At 39.9% G+C, this 23731-nt stretch overlaps 1 protein-coding gene across 5 annotated transcripts in view; it reads right to left on the reverse strand.

Moving 5' to 3' along the window:
• The window catches only part of csmd3b (CUB and Sushi multiple domains 3b), a 524461-nt gene extending 501213 nt beyond the window's left edge, over positions 1-23248 (reverse strand). For all 5 annotated transcript variants that reach the window (XM_022683312.2, XM_049475470.1, XM_022683311.2 and 2 more), the window contains exon 1: positions 22921-23248. In XM_022683312.2, coding sequence (XP_022539033.2) covers positions 22921-23206 — 286 coding nt within the window. In that variant the 5' untranslated portion in view covers positions 23207-23248. The remainder of the gene's footprint in view (positions 1-22920) is intronic.
• Between the last annotated feature and the right edge of the window lie 483 nt (positions 23249-23731).

Consider the following 23731-nt stretch of genomic DNA (forward strand, 5'->3'; position numbering starts at 1 on the left):
TATTTAAAACATCATACAGGCCCTGTTTTTTTGTTTTTTACCTGGTATGCAATGGTCAATGTTCAATGCCGACCAATAGTGCTCCAAAAAAGGGCAACCAGCCAACATGGACATGAGCATATAACGGTTTTAGAAGTGATCCATAAAGGCCTTGCCTCACTACTAGAAAATGGTTTCCACCAATGTGAAGAGTATTTGGGGTCTTTTAACCATCCTAGGATCCACATGATTTTACAAGTAGCCATTGTAATAAACAACACATAAAGAACCTTTTTAGAAGTTTGTATAAACCTTTGTTTTTATATAAAGAACACTTCAAGGACCCTTTTTAGAAGTGGATATAAACCAATGCTTTTACAAAAGAGCTCTTGAAGAACCCTGTACTGTAAAAAGGGGAATGTCAATGCGAACCTATATATAAGGTACACATGATTGCTTTTACACACACACACACACACACACACACACACACACACACACACACACACAATACGTCCACAGGCTGAAGGTATTGACAGGAGTGTGGTTCAGCCTTTGGGAGAAATGGGAGAAGAATGGTCTGGAGTGTGAAGGGAAAGCTAGTGAAATGCTTATCACAGCACTGCAGGAGCACTCTGAAGGAAGCAGGGGACAATACAGAGGCAGCAAGTGTGAAGTGACTTTGGAATAAGTAAAGAACTGGTAGAAGACCAGAGGAGAACTGGAAAATGGATGTGTTTTTTTATAAATCGTATCAATACACAAAACAGATACTAATTAATAATGATGACATATTAATATCAATGACATTAAACATTAAACTACTGACAGTTGAAGCGAATATCAATGATTTTCTAGTTACACCTGGCTCTACATATTATGTAGCAAATTAACAGTCAGTTCTTGAAGGTAATGTGATGCAAGTGGGACAAACAGACTAGCCTAAATATGAGACTGTCTGTTTAATTAGAGACTGACTGTGATGGCTAGATGACTGGGTCAGAACACCAGCAAAACATCAGGAAGGGCTTGTGGCGTCTTCTTGGTATGCAGTGGTCAGTATCTACCTAACTAAGCAAACATGAGAAGGACAACCAGTGAACCGGGAACAGGGTCATGGATGCCCAAGCCTCACTGTTGCATGAAGGGCAGGCAATCTGCACAGGACTTAAAGGATAACATAGGTCACCTTCAAAGGTCATGTGGAGTCCATGCCTCAATGGTTTACGGTTGTTTTGCTGGCTCAAAATGGTTTTAAAGTTATGGCTGATTAGACAGGTGTACCGTATAAGGAGCACTGGATTATACGGCACATTATCAATAGATGTCTATTTTCTGGTCTATTTTCTGGTTTATTTTCAAACATAAGGCTCATCGGGTTATAAGACGCAATTTAAGAGAAACTAGTAAGGAACAGGGGTGATGCTGGCAGTTCATCCCATGTAAATTGTTTTAACACAGTGAACGTGCAGGCTACAGACCAATATACTCACCTCTGAATGTCGAAAGAGCTAGTGCTGTGGTTAATGGCTAATGCTAATGCTGTTCCAGCCTTGTTGCTGGAGAAACTTCACTGAAACTCCTGTATAAAGCTGTATTTCAGCAAAGTTGCTATACAGCTCCTTACAACCCGACTGGTAGAATTCATACATAAGACACCCCAGATTATAGGGAAAACTTTCAAATTTTTGAGAAAAGTAAAGGATTTTATGTGAGCCTCATAGTGCAAAAAATAAAGTATATTATAAGTTTATTTTCTGCATATATGGATGAAGATCTGCAAAAGAATAAGCTTTTAATGAGAGAAAACCTCCTTTATATTGCTACTCCCTCCCTCCAGCAGAGTAATTATGCACGATTAATATGCCCACAATCAATTTTTAATTTGGCTGGTATACAAACTCAATGCAGCACTGACAGAGCAAATATGTCGTAGAATTGACTCCAAAGGGGCAGCATTGTGTCAAAGCAAGCTTTGATGCTGACCCACTTTTCCTGCAGGGACAGTCTGTCCACTGCAAAGAAGAAAGTGAAAAAAAGTCATAATGTCCAACAGGCAAGTCTTAAATTTGTAGCTGTCGACGCCTGCCCGAGATTCATGTCTTGAAATTGCTGTCATAAATTGTGCAGAGTACTTGAGGGAAGATGGGACAGAAAAAGTTCGTAACAAGCGGTGTCACAATGAACACATGCTTCAGCATGTCAAGCAGTTAGCAAACACAGTTTCGCTCTCAACCAGAGGAGTCTCCAAACATGTCAAAATGACGAAGCCCAGGAGGACTGTGACCAGCCTCTTAACGGGTACAGAAGAACGAGGTGGGGTTGGATTGGGGTGGTACCAGTATACAAAGGACATGCCAAGTAATGGGATACCATTACTGTATATTGATTGATGAAATGTTACCTTAGGGTGCAACTTGGAAATGCCCTCACCTGCATACGTTGTGAGGTGTTATCTTTTAGGTGATCTTGGACCTTGGCCAACGTGCCTATGGCAAAGGGATGTGAATTGTCAGAGGCCTTGTTAGTGGGTGCCAGATGAATAGGGCATTCCAATTCTGTTTTAAAGTTGAGCAAACATTTAACATTCCTCATTATTATGGAACACATTATAGAAGGGCTTGACCATGACCATCGCTGTCTGGCTAGAATTCCCCCTGCAACAAAGAAAGCAACTCTGCAAAAATACATCTATTTTTAAAGAGGAGGCCCACACGTATATTCCACAGGTCAGTGCAACAATCTCTAGCTTCCACTGGAAATTACAAAATTATAGAACACAATGACATGTGGCATTGCTCAGTGTATGTACGAAATGTATTCATTCCAATATTACACATTGGTTGTGTTGCTTTTTTTTTTACTGTATATGTGCAAGTTGTATAAGATGCTGTTAAAAGGAAAGAGCAACTTGTATAAATTATATAATTACAATAAATTAATAACTCAAGCTTTAAAAGTGTTAGAAAATCAACACACTTTTAAATAAAACATTCATCACAAGACTAAAAATGACTACAACAACTTCAGAGAAAAGCACCAGAACAATCTGCTACTCAGCATGCAGTAGGACCACAAGACGTCACACCCCTCTGGGAACAGTGTGGATAAACCTTTTACGGCTTTATTAAGTGAAAGGAAAAAGCTAAGGGAGATTCAAACACTCTCTAGAGGTGGAAACATTTCCGTTCCATTTATTTCCCTGAGCGCATTAAGGCAAATTCATCTGAACACAATGATTTCTGATTTGAAAAGCTTGACTCATTGCCACAAAATAAAGGAACAATCCAATGCATTATTTCATCAAGCCAGTGTGAGATAGGGTCCATTAGGGAAGCCATTTTCTTGCCCGAGTCCTTTCCAAAAGCTTCATTTAGCATAGCGTGTTCACATCCTTTATTAAATGTCTCATCCAGCAGCCAAGACCACTATATCCATGGCTTCATTGACAGGCTGCTAATTCAATACTGATAAAAGGATTAAGTGTACCTCCTTATACATTAGGAGGGAGACTGTGCTCTTGAGGAAGTTGACTTTAAGACAACGCATCCTAATCTTAGTGCCGGTGGCAGCTGCGGGTCCTAATCGGCCGGCTTTGAGGAGACACGACTCTTATCTGCCCAGACGCCAGTGTCCGACATCAGAGCACGTCTGTGTAATTAGCCGCCCCCCCCGTCTGAAAGGCAAGGTCATCTGTGCCAATGAACTTCAGATAAGAGCAACTCCATAGATTTCATGCACACAGTTCCACTTTGTTTGGATGCAACATGGGCCCTGTGATAAGATCTGAGTGTAGATTGGTGTGGCGCTGTGTCACTTTGAGTGGGTAAGTGTGGGCGCTCCAGCCTATTTTTTTTTCTTTATATCATCGCTGCTGTGTTATGATGCCTATGCATAATATTTCTGCTACTGTTTTCTTTTTTTTATGACAGTCATACATTGAAAGTATGGTGGAAATGGTATTAGGGCTGCACAATATAGTTTAAATTTCGATTTCAATATTGCTTTTTTGCTGCTTGATACAAAAGGAACATTAACACAGTTCTCATATTCCATAGCATATTACCAGAGGTGCATTATATCTACTTATACATATATATTTCTTTACTCCAGTGTAAGATACATAGAGTGTATTATTAATATTATGACATGTCGGATCATTAATGCCTAATGATGTCAGTTTTTCCCAATACTGTACATATTTCTGCTATAAACCTGTAAACTGTTGACATTGCATTGAGGTTTAGTTTTTTGCTTGTACATTTTAGTATACAGTTCTCTGGGTTGCCACCAGGGGAGCACTCTTGATTACACAGGCGTCTGAGGAAAGATGCTCAGGGCTCCTTCACTCTGTGGACCTGGTTGACCATCCATTGTAGTTCAACCCAGTGCTCCACACTTTAGCTTTGTTAGACTTCTGTTATTTTTCTTGTATTAAAATTAAGGGGCAATTAGGGGGGGTGTTTTTGTGCCTTTTAGCTTCTTTTATTTCAGATTTAGTTATTAGACGTGTTGTTTGTAATTTTGCCATATTCTCATTCTTGAATCTATAATACCTCCAATGATTTAAGATATCCAAATGTTACAAGTTCATACAATTATACAGTGCCCAGTGTTTGGCCATTAGTACTAAAATATTTTAATGCAATATTAGTAAACATTTAACTATATTTAATACAGTAAAATTACAAAGTGTTATTTTAAATACTGTGTTTTATTTTACTGTTTATTTTAACTGTTTATAGACAGTGAAATACTGTAAACAAACATATTTTTTTTATATAAAATTCATGGTTGGCAAAAACATATACTGTATTGTATTATACATACACTTACTTATCTTATTTCTTCCAACCTACCTGTTGCACTGTTATGTTAATATTCATTTATTTATTCATTCACAAAAACAGGGATAAATGTTTGTGTTTAACATTCTCATTCCATTTTAAAATGTGAATCAATCTGTCATGCTTAACCATTTGAATCATTTTGAATGAGGGCAATCATGACATGGCAGCAGCCATATTACAGCCCATCAAAATATACGATGTGTTAGCCCAGCTAATTAACGCATTTCAAAAGCTAAAAACTACACAGCTGTTGCCTGTGCAACACACCAATCGCAATGTGAGTCACTTCTCACCAAATCTCTTAAGATACACACACTGCATCTCCCAGGGGTCAGCTGAAAATTTGGCGCCATCATAAAAGCAAAATCACTTGTTGCTATTCATTGACTCAGACTATTAGAGATTCATGGCGGCTCATGAAATAAACATGATGCTCTGAATCAAACGGAACAAAAAAAGAGCCTTTCGGCCTGTGAACCGTTGCGAAGAGAATCCATAACTGTGCCCAGACAACCATATTAGCGAAAGGGCACTGGGGAACAGGGGGATAAAGTCTTAGCGGCCGCAGTGGGCTTTAGCCTGCCTGTCTTGCCTTCTAATTAATTCGCTCTCCAACAACAAGAGGGTTTGATTCAGAGGGCCGAATTAAAGGTAAAGAGGTTCAAAAAGGCATGCAGACTCTGACGTGAAGGCAATGCAGCATGACAGTCCTTACAGGCAGAACACGGATCAATACCGTAGCAGGCCTATGTGCCTGAGCTGGAGCGCTAACTGTAAGCATCTGCTTCTGTTTGTGGCAAAGGAGAGCAGACATGAAGAGTTTGGGGAAATGATGTGAAGAAGAGAGGAGAGACACAAGAAAGAGATAGAGAGAGAAAGAGAGAGAGAGAGTGAGAGAGAGAGAAAGAGAGAGAGAGAGAGAGAGAGAGAGAGAGAGAGAAAGAAAGAGCAGAGGGCAACAGCTCCGAGGGTAGAGCAATGCGTCTCCAGCTGGAGCACTTGACATTTAAACAGGGGTTTGAAAATCCCCACAGAAACGCTGAATGCAACATTACATTTGTGTTAAGGGGGCTCAATGAAGACAGCAGCATGATTCAACCTTAAGTGTCCTGGCGCTGCAGGACTGACATTTGGGTTTAAATGCTGGAGTAATTCCTGATACTTGCCCAGACTTTATCCCAAGCCATGGCATGCAGAGATTTAGAAGAGTGTGACAGCTCTTTTAGATTTGTATATTTTTGTTTTTCAGACAGAACTTTTCTGCCTTTCTAGAGTCTGTCTAGCAGGGTCTTCAACGTATCCTCTGTTAGAACTAGTATCTCATTCCCTTGATTTTTGTCATATCTCATGGAACCTAAAGAAAGCTCCACTGACCTGCAGGGTACACTTGCAGTGCTTCCTGCATTAAATGTGAATGTAATTTCTGCTTTGTTTGTTCGCATGGAACATTCTAGCCAGAAGCCGTCGTCAGAAGTCACAAGATAACACCTCACAAGTTTCAGGTGTGTGTTTTCATATTGAAGGTGTGGTTATCTCCAATCACACCCTTGATTGGAGATAACCACATCTCCAATATCATCCCCTGAAGTAGCACTTCATCACTTCACACATGATCATACATACATACTGCTATCCCGTTACTTTTGGCATGTCAGTGTACTGATGTGTTGTTTTTTTTCCTGTAGTCCACACTTTTAACAGAACTACAATATTATTTATATGTCTTTGGATCAATATCATGTCTTGTCTTCATCCATTCAATACATCACAGTGCAGCATCTCAACCTCTGGCTGTCAATAAAAGAAGGAGTTCTTTCACAGACCATAAACTAAGCTTATTATAATAATTTTCTCACCATAAACTTCATTAGCTTAACATAGTCCTAGTTAATTAACTAGGCCTTCGGCTGATTGTGTGATCATAACAACTTCTAATAAGTCCCATAGTGCTACACTTACACTATAAGGACAAATATATTGGGATACCTGCTATCCTATTCTTACTTCTGAACTCAAGGGTATTTTAAAAGTAATTATCCTCCTTTTACTGGAGTTAGAATTGTCTCTTCTGTCCAGAAAAAGCTTTCTACTAGATTTTGGAGCATAGCTGAGGGGATTTAATTGAATTTAGCAAACTTCCAGTGCCCCTCTATAGTACTGGACACAACACCATCATTCCAGAGAACACAATTGACCAGAGCCTGCAACTCTGAGACAGACATTTAGGACCTATCTGTGTCAACCTTATATCTTCATCAATAGTTTTCTTACTATTTACTGTAAAACCTACTACACGTGTACAAATCCATTTTATAGCATGTGCTCTACATAAGTCTACTTAAAAGGGTAGAATTAACTAGTTGTCATATATATTTTTAACCAATTTAGAAAGATTATGTTGTAGGATAGCTCTTCAACATTATTAGCAATGAATATAGTGTGAGTTCAGTAGTGGAAAGCGGTTTTAAAGGAGGGTTTGTAGAGGCATAGAGCGTTTCAGAGCAGTAATATGCTCTGGATGAGTTGGTATGATTGAGTTTCGGTTCAGGAAGGGACTAATGGTGTTCTAATGGTGGGATATTTGCAGTTGATAATAATATGAGGAAGTCGCTGTTTTAGTACATTACATAGTATACCAGTTCAAAATTGCTTCTAATCATGCAAAAAGCAATTACGTAATATCTATGTACGTCATCTCCAATTTTCTGTAGATATGCTGAATGTACTATTAAAAATACTCATACAGAATTGGATTTTAGAAAACAAAGTTTTTAAAATATACTCACACACTACGAGATCAGTGGAGTTTCTAGTCATATTAAACGAGCACACATGACAAAAAACAAATCAGACTTTCTAAGAGGGCTATATTACACTATTTTACACCCTGAGCATGTAGGGGGTTGGATGAGGTGTGTTTAGGTCAATTTCAGGCATGTTTCTATTTTGGCTATGGAAAACACAGGTGTGTTACTGACTGAAATTAACCCTGACAACAGTCAATAAATAATAACAGTTAGACATTATTGCTATCTTGGCAAAGGCAAACCTAACTTTTACATCAACAAAAACAGAATACAGAAAAAAACAATATTATTTATTTTGCTAAGAAGTGCAGAAGCAATGCGCTGTTAAAATTCCAATCCACCAAAGTCAGCACACACCTGGCTCATAAAGGGAATGGCAAGTAACATGCTGACGTTACGCCCAAAATACAACCAAAAATAATTAAGAAAATGATTACAGGCATTTTGCTCAATTCAAGCAGCGCAAAGCATACTTTTCCCATTGTTACAATAGCAAAGACATACTGACACACCCTAAATCAAGCTGTGCGTTTTTTTTTTATCTTACTTGGTGTAAAGGGGCCTTACATACGTGGTGTGGTGTATATAAGTGTTGTATATTGAGACATCAGTGTTGTAACTAGGTAACTTTAATTGGTAAACTCAAACAACAGGCAAATATATCCAGGTATATGTGCATAAGCGCCAAGTCGAAAAAGGTCAGTAGGAAGCAGGAACACTCTCATGAGAACAGCCTTCCTCTCTGAGAAAGACATTCAGGGGCCAGTCTTAATGAAGTCATAGATGCCACACACTCCCTCTCTTTGACAAATCAAATTATTACAGATCTCTATGCATAGTCGTGACTGTGGCCTCTGTGGTAAGTGATCGCAGCTCTTGTACAGGGCTTTGAGGACCTGTGCCTCTGCTTATCTCTATAAAATGCATTACTATTAAAAAGCTGATTAGCCCAGGCACCATTGAGAAACTAATATAATTGCAGTTTTGATTCCTAATTATTAGAATTATCAACAGAGCAATTTAGCGAAATGTCAAATGTCCTGGAAGGTCAAATTGGTAAAAAAAAAAAAAAAAAAAATACAAAACAAAAACGACATGGCCTCTGGGCTTCTCACTTAAAGACGAAGTTCATCTATTTTCATAAAACTAATATCAACGGAAACACATTCCACCATGCAACCACACCAGGCAATTATGCCAAGCAAGCCTTTGGGATTTTTGAAAAATGTCAGCTGTTTGCGCTCAGTAATTAGAGAGATTTGCTGCTTCCCACACATAAAAAAACAACATGTATCATTTTATATATATATATATATATAACGAGGGTGGCTTACTCTCTTACTCGTTACACTTTTTTCACTATACGGTAACTGTGACACATGGCAGGGGACCAGAGTTTTTCATGTTTACTTTCTTTATCACACCCCCTCCTCACCCACCCATCCACCCACCCACTGGGGTTTATCACATTATCTAACACAGCAGTAGCTCAGCCTTCCCCGCTGCTCTGACGGCTATTGACGGTTTCAGAGCAGAATACATTCTTTGGAGTCAAATTCTGGGTGGAGGGATCCTGGTAGCTGCAGAAGCAGAGCCAGTTTAAAATTCTAGACCCCTGCTGTTTTGTGTGCAATCACAACCCAACCTGTTCCCTCCCATTTGCAAGCCAAGGGATTGCTGCGCCTGTAGGCACAGGTCAGACAGATTTCAGATGCATTTATCACAGCACAGAGGAAGACATGAGGCAAATGGTGCAACCACAGAGAACACAACGAAATTCAGATTAAACATTTGAGGCAAATTTAAAGGATTTGACTTAATAGGTCTAATCAGAGCATCCATCAGCAGCTAATGTGTTCAACTTATACTAATGTTACAACAGTGCTGGGAATATTAGTTAAGCGGTCCTGCAATATATCAATGTTGTGCAGGAAGCCACATGCTGCCTTTCAAGCTGGCAGCCTAAATTCTAGTGGCAAAGGGGCAGGGACCGTAGTGGTTCCAAAACTTTGCCATTAAAACCAGTCTAATCAGATTTGTAGCTCTCTGGCTAACACAATATTTAGGCAAAGTTATCTTTGCCTCGAGTTGTTCATATTTTACAGGGGCATGCAGCCAAGCCTCTCACCACCATACAGACCATAAAATGCCACCATTCTTCCAATGTAATATTTTAAAAGGCCACACAAGATCACATTACCCGTCTGCCTTCAGCACAGCCCCATAAACCAAAGCCAGCTCATGTGGCAAAAGAACCCCTTTCCGTGCCTTTGCGAATTCCTGGGGAAGGTTAAATATTTCATGGAATATTTATTTATGAGATAACAAAGTAGATTTAGTGAGACCGCTAGAAGACTGCCTCAACTGATCAAGCACTTCTCATTCCTTGCTTGAGTGTCTGTACCTATTTATTTATTACCCAATAATATCCATATTCTGTGAAGTGGAACATATCCGCACACGGAGGGGCTGAACTCTCCATGCAGAAAATCTACACGTTCACTCGATTTGTTCTTTCAACGACTGCAATCACTGAAAAGACGATACACAGTGGTGTGAAAAACTGTTTGCCGCTTTTTTTTTCTTATTCTTATTTGTTTTTGCATGCTTGTCACTTTTAAATGTTTCAGATCATCAAACAAATTTAAATATTTGTCAAAGACAACGCAGGTAAACACAAAGTGCAGTTGTTAAATGAAGGGAGAAAAAAATCCAAACCAATATGGCCTTATGGTGTGAAAAAATGCGTGCCCCCTAAACTGTTAGGGCCACCTTTAGCAGAAACAACTGCAATCAAGCGATTGCAGCAACTTGCAATGAGTCTTTCACAACACAGTGAGTTTCTCACAGCAACTCTTCCAGGTCCTAAAGCAGCAAAACAGCCCCAGACCATCACACTACCACCACCATATTTTACTCTGGACAGAAACTCCTCTGGATAATGGCTCTCACTGTGGTTCACTGGAGTCCCAAATGTTTAGAATTAGATTTATAACCATTTCCATACTGGTAGATCTCAATTAATTTCTCTCATTTGTTCCTGAATTTCTTTTGATATTGGCATGATGTCTAGATTTTGAGTATGTTTGGTCGCTTTGTCAGGCAGGTCCTATTTATGTAATGTATTGATTGAGAACAGGTGTGGCAATAATCAGGTCTGGGTGTGGCTGAAGAAACTGAACTCAGGTGTGATAAACCACAGTCATGTTTTAATTAAGTTGGCAAACACTTTTTCACACAGGGCCATGTAGGTAGATTTTGTTCTCCCTTAGCAACAAAAACCTTAATTTAATAACTCTGTGCAGCAACAAATGAACTTCTGTCTCTGACTTTACATCTACAAGATGAAGCAGTATGGAGCTAAATTAGTGCCAAAACTACGCAAATAAAGAAAACGTATTCTGTAAATATGATACTACTTGCAAACAAACACAACGCGTTTTACAAATACAAAACTCGACTCTCTAACACACACGGTGTGTTTTACAAACACAAAACCTGATGGTTGTAAATATATATGTAAACTTCAAATAAATACACAGCTGTTTTCTAATACATTGCTCTTTACAAACAAATATAACACGTTTTACAAATGCAAAAAGTAATAAATAAAACAAGTAAAACATTATTTTCAAACATTACCGTGTCATGACTCACGAACACGCACAGCCCATTTGTAAATCACGTGACTTTTGGCACAGTTTTAGCAGAGTCGCAAACTCGTGTTGAGATTTTCTCACAAATACACCCAACCCTCGTACAAATGCATCGCCCCAGAACAGCAGGTGGCGCTGTGGGACACTTTACGAGAGGTGGCTGCACAGCAAAGCAAGCTCTCCTATCTGGCGCTCCACAGAGCATTAATTTACACTGATTAAGGTGTTTAATACACCTTTAATAATCACAACTCTACCATTTTATACCCGATTTACACACGGTTTGGTTTGTTACAAACAGCAGAGATGTAATTATGATATAGGACGCTGTTACACCAAGAACCCAAACCCACCCAAATAACACTCAGAGGTGGTCCTATAGGGTCCTAACAATTAAAGAACTAGATGAAATAGGATAATAAAGTATACAGAGAAACAGGTGGACTACAATATGCAATAACTGTAGAATCACAAAGTGCTTTTTATGGTGAGTGAGGCTCATCAAATGGACGCGAGTGTAGAAACAAGGTATTCGTGCTGTGTCTGATTGGCAATTTGCTGGTTAGTAGATGAATGCTCCATAGCATATGATGTTTGGACAAACCCTATACTTTTCACTTTTTGCTTCAAAGCCTTTTAAAAGCTGTAAGATGTGTGGAACATTTAGACCTCATATACCCATAATTCAAAGCCTGACATTTAAAATACTCCTAACCCTTCTTCAAAACACCATCTGAAACGCATGCAGTGAGCCTTAAAAACAATAATGATTACTTTTATACATTACCATGCGTTACCATGCAAGAGTTGGCAAATGACAGAGTAGGTGAGGAATGATGTTTGTAGAGCAGGACTTGGAAAACTAGGCCAAGTTACTATTAGTAAAACACCATTTCTGACTCATTAATATGACATAAAGGTGGCAAAAGATGGGTTAGCCCACTGCTTTACACTCAGCCTGGCCTGGTTAATTTATGGCATGAATCAGTACGACCATAGGGTAAGCAGCTGTGGTCACTGTTGCAAAAAGGAACCCAGGAGCAGAAGGTTAGGGGCCGGTCTTGTCCAAAGCTCCATCCAGCTGTGGCCGCTGGCCGACAACAGGTACCTCAGTGAGTTTTTTTGTTTTTCCATTTGCTGCTACCTGTAGGCAAAATGGAGACATCACTGAGACTGCTCTGTTTTCTGCACTGTTTTTTAGAGCCGCGCTTTAGAGCCACAGTTTCCAGGTTTTTAACACACCCATTGCGACTTTTTCCTGGATTAAAAACACTGTGGGTATTGGATGGAAAATCCGCATTAGCTAATTAGAAATTTATCCCATAACTAAGCTCCAGCTATGTCTGGAAACATGTCCCATAGAGATATCCTTAATTTCTGTCATCAATGAAAGGAAAACAAGACTTGATGGGAGGAGCTGTTTGGGGGAAGAGTGTAAAGGAGCTTTGTAAAAATTGGCACATACACGTGGCATGAGACAGATCCGATTTAAGACATTCCAGATTGCTCAGACAACCGTATTCCCTCTTCACCAAGCAGCCCAGCATGAGCGGAGATGGCAAACAAGGCTCCCTTGTGAAACAATAAGAGCAACGATATATCACTGACTGTATTAAACACTCTTTAGGCTGGAACAATGCAGCAGGAAAAAGAAAGGTAAAAGTGAACCACCATTCAAGCTACTTCACACTGGTGTCCTCGAGGTGAAAGGTCAGTGAATGCCTCCTGACTGGACCTCTCCCCTGTGAATCTGTGCCATGCTGCTTCACTGACAGCTTGTGAGAGATTACGTCTTCTCCGTCTCGGGTTGCTGCTCTTCAGAAGAGGTCTTGTGTCATGTCTCCACCCAAAGTTGGTGACCCAGAAAAGGCTGGCACTCATTATTGGCCCAATGTAATAATGGTCATGGGCATTCTGGAGAGGACAAAGGTCTAGGTCAGGCAAGTCTAGGATGTCTGCCAAGAATTGGCTAAATATAGCATGGGCCACACTGATGTACAGGCTGTATGGCCTAAATGCACTTGTACATAATTCTGACACAAGGACATTTTTACATCCCTGCTTAAAAAAGCATCAATAGCTGCTGTTTAAGATGTTTAATCTGGTTAACCATCTTGGCTCTTGGGTATGGGTTTGATGGTTTATCTGGTCTACAAGTATGATCAACATTACTAGGAATGGCCATAATCTAAAGCAATCTACTCAATGGTGATCAAAAGCTGACAAACCAGCTAGCTAATCAGTATTAGGTATGTTTTTTTTCCTGAAATAGCAGCCATTTTCGTCCACCTTCAACAACAAAGGCCATCTTACACCACGCAAAACCAGCTACCAGCAAAAACTTGGTCTTTATCTGAATTTTTCAGCAGGCATGAGACTATGTGTGGTGAGCAGAATAATTAGTTTAGCCTAAAACATAGCTGCATACTTGTTGGAAGATGCAGTACTGTTCTGCAAAAAAGACAGTAACCCGTTCTGAAAAGCCAAAAAAGATACAAGACAATGCTTTTACAACCTATTGTCAGTATCTGTATCAATCCTGTGGTAAGCGCCTCCATTGCTACAATTGCTGTGGTGGTACACAACCCAGAATCTAGTTAAATAAACATGGTTTCCTTCTTCTGTAGCTCTGGAGAATTGAGAGGTCACGAAACCTCAGCATGGGATTGAAGAGTAGGATACATGCTCCTGACAGTTAAAGCTGTGAATGAACTGTACGGAGAGACAGCCTGGCCAACACACACAGGTTCCTAATCAGATGACATTTCTGACACAGCTGTCTGAAGACACTCCAGAAGCCTTGCACCCCTGCCAGACTGGCAGGAGCATGAGCATGACCCTGAAGCTCACACACTATATAAAGGAAAGAGCCCTAATTTGACCATCAGTCTGTGTGCTGCCATTCCATCTTTCTAAAACATTTGAAATCTCTCAATTTTTCTAAAGCTTTTAGACTGTTACATTCAAAGAACTACAGCCTCTATCTGCAGCCCCCTACTGGCTATGTTGCCAAATTAATGGAAATTATCTAGAATATTTTGATATATTATGATTAGACCAAATATTTAACAGTGGTAGGTTCTCTTTGTATAAAACCCTGCATTTAAACCTAGTCACTTTATGCATCTTGAGAATCAGGATTATATACCAAGTCCAAGCCACATAAAAATCCAAATGTGAACACACACAAGACAAATTCAAATCCCATTTCAGGTGTTGTTCCTCAGACACATCTGAGCCACCCTAAAGCAGTAAAAATGTATAAGCTAACAAAACATCTGAAACACCAGTAATAATTGCTGCACTACAAACAAAACTGCATATTCTGTAACACACAGCAATCAGAATTCAATGCGACTAAATTGAAATGCAATTAAATCATATCATGATACAGTCCAGATAGTAACAAACAAACATAATCTTTGTGTTGAGCTGCTAGGCATTAAATTATGTCAGTCATGCAATGATATGGTTGGTACTACTGCAGCTTTATTTATATCAAATTATGCTATAGCAATTCCAGTTGTTAAATGTCCTCACTACTAAATATTTCACAGTCAACTGTCAGTGGTATTATAACAAAGGGGAAGAGACTGGGACAGAAAGCTACTCGCTCAGTTACATAGTGTACAGAGATCATGTGACTTTCAGATTAGCTCAAGAACATTAAAACACAATGTAGGCAAATGTATATTTTATGGCAAAATAGTGTATCTATCGAATTCAGAATATATGTCCCAAATAATATATATATTTTTGGAGCCACTAATTTACCCCATTTTCTCTCCAATTTACAAGGCCAATTACCCTACCCACTCATTAGGACTCCCCCTATCCCTAGCAATGCCCTAATGCCAGGAGGGTGAAGACTAGCACATGCCTCCTCCGATACATGTAAAGACAGCCATCGCCAAGTAGCATCACAGTGCACTCGGAGGAAAGCGCGGCGACTGGGTTCTGATACATCAGCTTACAGACGCCTTGTGCTGATCGACATCACCCTTTGGAGTGATGTGGGGAGAGAGCGTCATCTCAGGGCTTCGGCAGCTGATTGCAAGCAACATGACTGGGATTCAAACCAGCGATCTCCCGATTGTAATATTATTTATTTTATCAACCTAATGGCATGTTGTGTCATTGATTTCTTACTTGTTAAAATGTCCTATAACTAAATATTGTAATATACTGCAGAAAAACAAAATATATTTTTTTGAAATATTGTAAAGCCATAATTTAGGAAAGAATATTTTAAAGGTTACAGTGGAGTTGAGTGACAAAACACTCAACTCCACTCAAACTTTCATTATTAAAGTTTGTCAGCTTTTTGTTTTTTAATTCACTGTAGAAACACCGTCCCTTACAATATGTCTCAATATAGAAAGTGTTTTCCTTTATATCCTTCCCTATCCTTCCCTGCGGACCTGCTTGATCACTTTAGAGCTGCTTCCGTGTGCCATTCAGCTTCCTGCTGTGATGAAAAACTCTCATCTGGATGCCCTAGAGATTTTAATGAATAGTCTATCATTACATCCCTCTCCCTAGAACTCCTGTCATGATTTGTAATTAGTTTCATGACTGCCAATCTCTGCGTGAACTCCTAACCTGCTTATAGAAGGTAATCCTGACTTATACTCATATGGAACCCCCTACCTACCATGTTATTCTATTGAGCATAATTGATAATCTGATATACTGTGTGTGTGTATCATATAGGCATTGTCTTATCTCATGGCTCTTGGTGCGGATAGATCAGTATGGTTCATGAAAATCCTTTTTTGCATCATAGTTTTATGATTTCAATGTCGAAGACTGGGTCTCTTAAGCATCCCTATTGCATTCTAATGAGTAATACTAACTAGTTTTATAGTGTGTAGAATGTAAGAGAAATATAGATAAAAGTGTCAAAGATATATTATATTCAGATAGCCATGATGCATCCTCAAATCTGTTTGTTTTGTAGTCCAGTAGTTACACTGGACCCTATTATTCCATATTATTCCATGCAAAAGTAGCCACTCATGATTGGAATATTTATTATTATTATTATTATTATTATTATTATTATTATTAATTTCTGTTTTAAATTCTATTTAGTACTAAATTGGTTGAAATGTTAAAAATGTTATTATCTAGCCTGCCAAACCTCACTAGTAAGGTTAATATATGGTATATACTTCATAGTATTAGTGTGTTGTATCCAATTGGGACGCCCCTTGGTTCCTCTCAAGGACTGGAAGCTTTCCTGCTAAGGTTGGTCAGATGTCACTGTCAATATTTAACCAAAGGTTATTGAAGGCATTCCCCTTAGCACCAATCTTTTACCTATCAGCTATAACATTAAAACCACTGACAGGTGAAGTGAATTACATTGATTATCTGGTTACAGCAGCATCTGTCAACGGCCGGGATATATTGAGTATCAAGGGAACAGTCCAGGCTTGAGGACTTGATGTCTTGGAAGTAAAAGAAATGGGCAAGCTTAAGAAATTGAGCGACCTTGACATGAGCCATATTGTGACGGCTAGATGACTAGGGTCTGAGTATTTCAAAATCCAGATAAAACAGGACACGTTCAGAGGCCTTTTGGAGAACATGCTTTAATGGGAACTGTTTTACTGGCATGTAGGAGAACAGAATTAGCCAATTAGGTTGCAATGGTCTTTTAAAGACCTTCATGGTACGATATTGGTCTCAAAAATATTGTAGTTTTACAATATCACATCATCACAGCAGTATTTCACAATCCTTCCGCGTGTTGTTCTTTTTCTATTACTATACTTATATATTATGACCCTTCGCTACAGTTAAAACTCTCAATGAATAAATAAAGATATAAATAAAGCTTTTTTTGCCTTTTTTTTTGCTTATAGATAAATCTGCTGATTTCTCAACTAATCGATTTATTGTTTATATTTTAAACTCTGAACATACTAACAAATTGATGGGATGTTCTGTTTAGTTAATTTTTTTCCAACACCCGTATTAAGCAAATGTAAAAGCAAACAATAATCTTACCACAATATACCAAGATATACCAAGATATACCCACTGCAACCCTATTCTTAGGCAGTATGTTTAATGTTTTGGCTGACTAATGAATGTTCTCAGTGTATATTACAATGCTCATAGTTGCACATTTAAATGTACATTTACAAAGCACTGGAGGCCTGGTTCATCATAATTAAGATGTAGTTCTTCAGTGGTTGCCTGCTGGATAAGCTTTGCGCAGTTAACAACATGAATACTTGTTGACAACTGTTACACAATAACCTAATGAAACCCACGGGAACAGCCTGTGAGTGACTGCCCCTCTTTAATCACAGTGTTGAATATGAATCTGTCACTCTTCAAGATATACTCCATGGCCTTCCCCATCACTGCGATGGAGAAGCTGTATTTAGGGGGAGCAGGTGATGTCCCTGAAGACAGAATGATTAAAAACGTGTAGACAGATGATATGACAGGAAAGACAAGGATATAATACTTTTGTGAAGATGCTGTGAGCGTTTTCTCCAAAAATAGCCACATGGCCAGAAAGCAATGCGTCTCATAGCGTCCTCATCATGGTTAGATGTTAAACCCATTACAATCTGCTCCTTTCTTTTGCCCAGTCATGTATAATTCATTTCGGAAAAGCTTTCTGAATGTGTTACTTGCAGTACGGGCTGCCTGACATGTAATACACATTATCTCACAAAAAAACAAAATGTCATTTTAAGTACACTGACACGCCAAAGTTCAAAGGGTATAATTTGGTACCGTACTATATTCCACAGAAGCTAAAATACCCTGATTTGTAGGATGTGTGTATGTGGGGCCTCTTGCAATTAATGTGAACGTGATTTCTTGTCACTCTGTTGGCAAGGACAATTCTAGATTACAGATGCCACTGGTCACGATCATTACCACCCACTGCACAGCGCTGTCCACTGTTGGTGGTGATGCCTTATATGACGCACTTCCAGTATACAGGTTTGTCTTTTGAACTTCAGATATGGCCGCCACTACCAGGCCTCAATCAAACTTAAACTCCGCTAATTAACATTGCCTTGCCTTGCCTTGGGCATGCTGGCAAGTGCTCAACCTCACAAGATAACTCCTCACAACATAGACAGGTGTTTAATTTATTTTAATTTGGAATGTCACTGTATTTACCAGAATTGTACCATCCATAGATGTTCAGCAGTTCTTGTAATTCTACTGTTCCTGTTGTGCCTCATACTTATACCAGTAACTTTTTGGTCTGTATATATTTCCATGGTCTTGAACAAATTCTGTAACAGTGGCTGCCTTCCAGGGAAGCTTTAATAATTCCAAACTCGCAAGCAGCCAAAACTGTTAGTGATGTATAGCTAGCAAGCCACAGAGCACAAAGCATCCATGCAAGCCCCTGCTATCTGGAGAGTATCGTTCGTACTCGGATCGATTCTGTTCTCAAAGGGTGAAGAGGTGATGCATGTTTATGTGCTCGCAGCCGTGGGAACTAGAGGAGGCCGGTTCTGTGGGACAGAAAGGTCGTCAGCTGTCCTCCTTTGCATATTCTCTTCACAAGCAATATTTTTAAGTCTTTATGTCATACTTGCAGGGGGAAACAGGAAAGGAAAGCGCAGGGTAATTAGATTCATTTTGTCGGGGGTGTTCAATTTCCCACCAGTGAAGCTTGCCATTTGTCAATCGATAGAAAATGCTAAATACTTGTGCACTGAAAGGAGTCCACACACACACACTTACACAGCCACTTATAACAACCCTTATGCCTGCACCCAGCCACTGCAAATTCACGCAAGAGCTCCCGGGTGTCTCGCTTGTGCCCTCATATACACAAACAGTACAGTGCTGAAGCACATACTGGTCGCTGTACAGTTCTCCCAGTAACAGCAGCAGCAGCAGCAGCAGCCCCTGAAATCTATTTGACTGAAGACATCTGGGGAGTCTAATAGCCCTGCTCCGCACCTGCCTCCAACAGCCACATCGCTTCATGGAGATTGAAAGCCTTCTTTCAGGCGAAGAGAAAAAAGTAGTGCGCACGTACTTCCACACACACGCACGCACGCACGCACGCGCACACACAGACACCAATGTGTTCGATCATACAGCCATGGGACAAATCACTGATCCCAAACACGATCCCTCTTCCCTGCTATTAATCTGTCCCCTTGAGGCTCTTTCTCAGTGGGCCCATATGCTCAACATGATGTAGACACATTCTGCCTCTAGCTGCTGATCTGGGGTCAGCCTCAACATTTGGAGCGTAATGGAGGAGATTACGATGACTTCAAAAGAACTGCTTGGAAATCTGTGACAGAGAGTAGAAAAGAACATCCCAGAGCATGAAGACTAACACTGAGTGTTACTTCAAGGAAGGGTTGATTGGATGGGATGTATATGTTTATGAGTTAATATAAATATTACATTTTTTGTGTCTGCAGATATATTTTATACAAACTCTGTGTAACAACACTTATTTCGAGATTTTATTTGATTGAATACATTACAAATATAGATTAATGTTAATTTATACTGTAATGTACTTATAGTCTGCCTGGTGAAGTTCAATGGTTCTTTAAAATTGTTAAATACAAAAATTTAAAAAGTATAAATATCCAAGAATTGTCTTTAGATAATCGCTCTTTTAGGAAAGTAACCCTGATCAAAATAAAAAATAATAAAAAAACTTTGCACCTTGTAATAGTAAAATAGTGATATAAAAGAATTTTAGAAAATAAAAATGTATCTTTGATACAGAACAAGATCACCACAAACAATTCAAAAGATTTGTAACTTGAGATCAACCACATTTTTTTAATTACATGTCAATTTTCGCTTAAATTATTCACCTTGTCATGTACCTTGACAGGGTGGAGACACACATAAAATTGAAAATGTATGAAAATTATGAGTTATTCTAGTCTGAAGTACTTTAAATATGATGAATAGCCATTTATTTGAAAGTACCAAAAGGTACAGGATTCTATAATGACCCATAAATATATTAGCCCCATGTTCATCCAGCAATAAATAGCTGCTGCAGTGAAATGGATAGACCATAAGAAAATACACTGACACTCCATGCAATGCTCTGAAGTCTGACTCTATAGGCTGGATATGTATTTTTATTATAAGCTAAACAGTGGTGGTTCAGAGCACACAGCAGTCATACTCCTTCAATAAACACACAACTGTCTGCACTGTATTGTAACAGCAGATAGAGGACAGAAGAACCACCTGTGTTGGTTAAGTGGTTGGGCTTCAGCTTGTTCAGACTTGTTCAGCGTTCAGAAACGTGTGAATCTGATCTTATTATGACGATGCTGTTGCGTATAAACTGGGGGTCTTATCATTATGGTTCCATCACGCTGAATCAGAGCTTCTCGCTTCGGCTGTGTTTTTTTTCTAGAAGATTTCAGGCGTAATGTACGACGCAGTAGCATATGTACGCCTCACACGCCCTCCTGGCTAAATCCGTGCGGTTGGGTTTCTAGGGATCTCCGCGCAGACGGGCTGTGGGGAAGCGCGTTCCCGCGGCCGAGCACCGGCAGAATGGACTGATCTTAAATTGGATCATTTCATTAGCATCACGCTGCTCTACATGATCAACAATATGCGCGAGAACGGCTGTAAGGAGATTCCATTAAAGTGCACGCGCTCCCTCTCCCTCTTTCTGACATACACACGTTAAGTCCGGATAGCATTAATTATCCTTGGGATCTTCACACCGCCACCACGCGACGCCTTATCAGGCAGCGAGACAGCAGCTTCATCCTCCAGTAGCTGTTATTCCCGTGTATATACAAAAACGCGTATGTGTATATATATGTGTATACATACTATATATTATAGACATATCATAGACATATCAGTTGTTCATCTCTCTCTCTCTCTCTCTCTCTCTCTCTCTCTCTCTCTCTCTCTCTCTCTCTATATATATATATATATATATATATATATATATATATATATATATATATATATATATATATATATATATATAACACTGTGTATGTGTACAATTAATAATCTATTGCAGTCTCTCTTTACATACATAAATAGACGTAGATGACCCAGTATATACATGATGCAATACGCAAGTATGTCTACACAGTAAATTTACCAGTGTTAAACTGATACATGTACTGTGACCCTACCTATCTATCTATCTATCTATCTATCTATACTACATTATACATACACAACAGACCAGTTGACTGACTAGTGCTACTAATATATATATATATATATATATATATATATATATATATATATATATATATATATATATATATATATAGTCCAGTACCAGTCAACTGGTACCTCTATCTATGCGCGTTTTTGATGACGCATGTCTTTTCTCCCAACTCCCTTTTTGGCTTTGATCTATAAAACAGCCAATGATAATGATTATTTGAATAATGACGATGATGATGATGATAATCTGCCACTGCTGCACTGCTCCTGCTGCCCTGTGCATCATCACTGCCTCCACCCCACACATCCATCCATCCTTCCATCCATCCCCTCAAACACCTGAACAGCTTGACCAGCTTAGACAAGCAGCAGCTCTTCTGTAGCTGAACTTCTAAAGCAGCCTTAACTCCCTGTTCTAGCGGTGCTCCCACACTCCTAACACACACACACACACCCCATCACACTTCTGACTGCTGCTTTCCTCCTCCTGCCGGGCCTGTTTTAAACACTGCACGGGCAAGCTGGTTCGGTGCGAGCGCGTGCGGACAGGTGTCAGCGTGCGTCTTGGCTTCTCACGTGTGCGCGCGTTTGAAGGCGCGCAACAGTTCCGCTGCGCCGTGCAGAGGCGCTCCTGCGTTCACAGAACAGGCAGGCTTATTTTGGACAGGGCGCGTGAGTTCTGATGGTTGGAACTGTAAATAAGTGCTTGTTTTAGCTTGGCTGACACCCCCCCCCCCTCCCATCCATCCTCTTACTGCCACCCCCTCCCCATCACCTTGCGGCTCATCTGCCTACACTAGAGAAGAGGAAAGGGGTTCAGGCTGGGAATAAGAGAGAATACATATACTATATATACCTCCGTATATACTATAGACATACCAGTGACAAGAACAGTGTGTAATATATATGTTATATTGTATGCACATCTCCATCTCTATCTCTCTATTTTGGAGCAGTTCTGATGCTGAAGCTGAGCGGGGTGTGTGTGGGTGTTTGTGTGTGTGTGTGTGTGTGTGTGTTGGTGTGTGTTGTCAGAACGCTCGACATGAACCTCGGAAAAGGTGTAAAGAAGCAGCGCGTGAATAAGAGAAACGATAAAGATGTCCTTATGCGTTAGACCAGACCAAACCGAATCAGACTGTACACTCTGTTCCAATCACAAGCGCGAGCTTAGCCTTACAGCTCAACCTCTCTCAGCCATAGAGCATCCTGCATCTCTCGGTGCCCGCATTGAGCATCCCGAGCCCTCCGTCCTATTCCTCCACCTTCTCCAGCACCACACACACACACACACACACACGTGAATGCACAAACACACACACACTAAAGCAGCATCACCCCTCGTTCGCGCCTCGCTCTCTAAACAGGTAAGCCCAGGTGCCACATCATACATACATAAACCCTTAAACCCTCATTTGCGTTCCTGCGCCTCTTCGTACTCACCGCGCGCGCACGTGACCAGCATGAAAAGCACGAGACTCCCGAGCGTAACTCCGTTTTTAATCCTCATGCTCGCAGCTCGGTGGACGTCCTCTCGGGCGCATTTAATCCATCCTCTCGCGGAAAGGCTCGGGCCGTCCGTCGCTGTGGCGCGGCGTCCCGCGGCGGAGGCGGCGACGGCGTGCGCTCTCATGCTCTCGTGCAGCGGTTGTGCTCGGCGCGCGCTCACGGCTCCGAGTGAAGCGCGGGCGCTCGGGAGGCGCGGCAACCTCAGCGAGGACTCAACCATCTGAGGAGCAGACGAGGGGCAGGAGGAAGAGGAGGAGGAGGAGGTGTGTGTGTGTGTGTGTGTGTGTGTGTGTGGAGGGGAGGAAGAGCAGGGGAGGGGAGGATGGAGACCCGCGCGAGAGCGCGCGCACGCTACGATCAGGCCTTTTATAAAAAATAAAAAATTATAATAAAATAAAATAAAGATTGGTTTGCATTTTTGTTTTGAAAATAATTAAATAATAATGAATGAAATTAAAATATATTTTTTCTATTTGGTTTTATTTTTATTATATTTTACACATTAAAAGGTAAAATTATAATAATAATGGACAAAAATAATTTTATGTTTAGAAAAAGACGCAAATAGATAGATTAAAATTCAATTAAAATATAAAACTAATTTTAAATACAAATTTCCGTTTTTTTATTTATATTATTTTAAGAAAAGTGAAAAAAAAATTACACATTAAATGAAAATACAGTTCATATATTTTTCCCCAATAAATAAATAAATTAATAAGCAAGCAAGCCAGGCAGGCAGCCT

This window comes from Astyanax mexicanus, chromosome 3, assembly GCF_023375975.1.
Source record: "Astyanax mexicanus isolate ESR-SI-001 chromosome 3, AstMex3_surface, whole genome shotgun sequence".
Classification (NCBI taxonomy): domain Eukaryota; kingdom Metazoa; phylum Chordata; class Actinopteri; order Characiformes; family Acestrorhamphidae; genus Astyanax; species Astyanax mexicanus.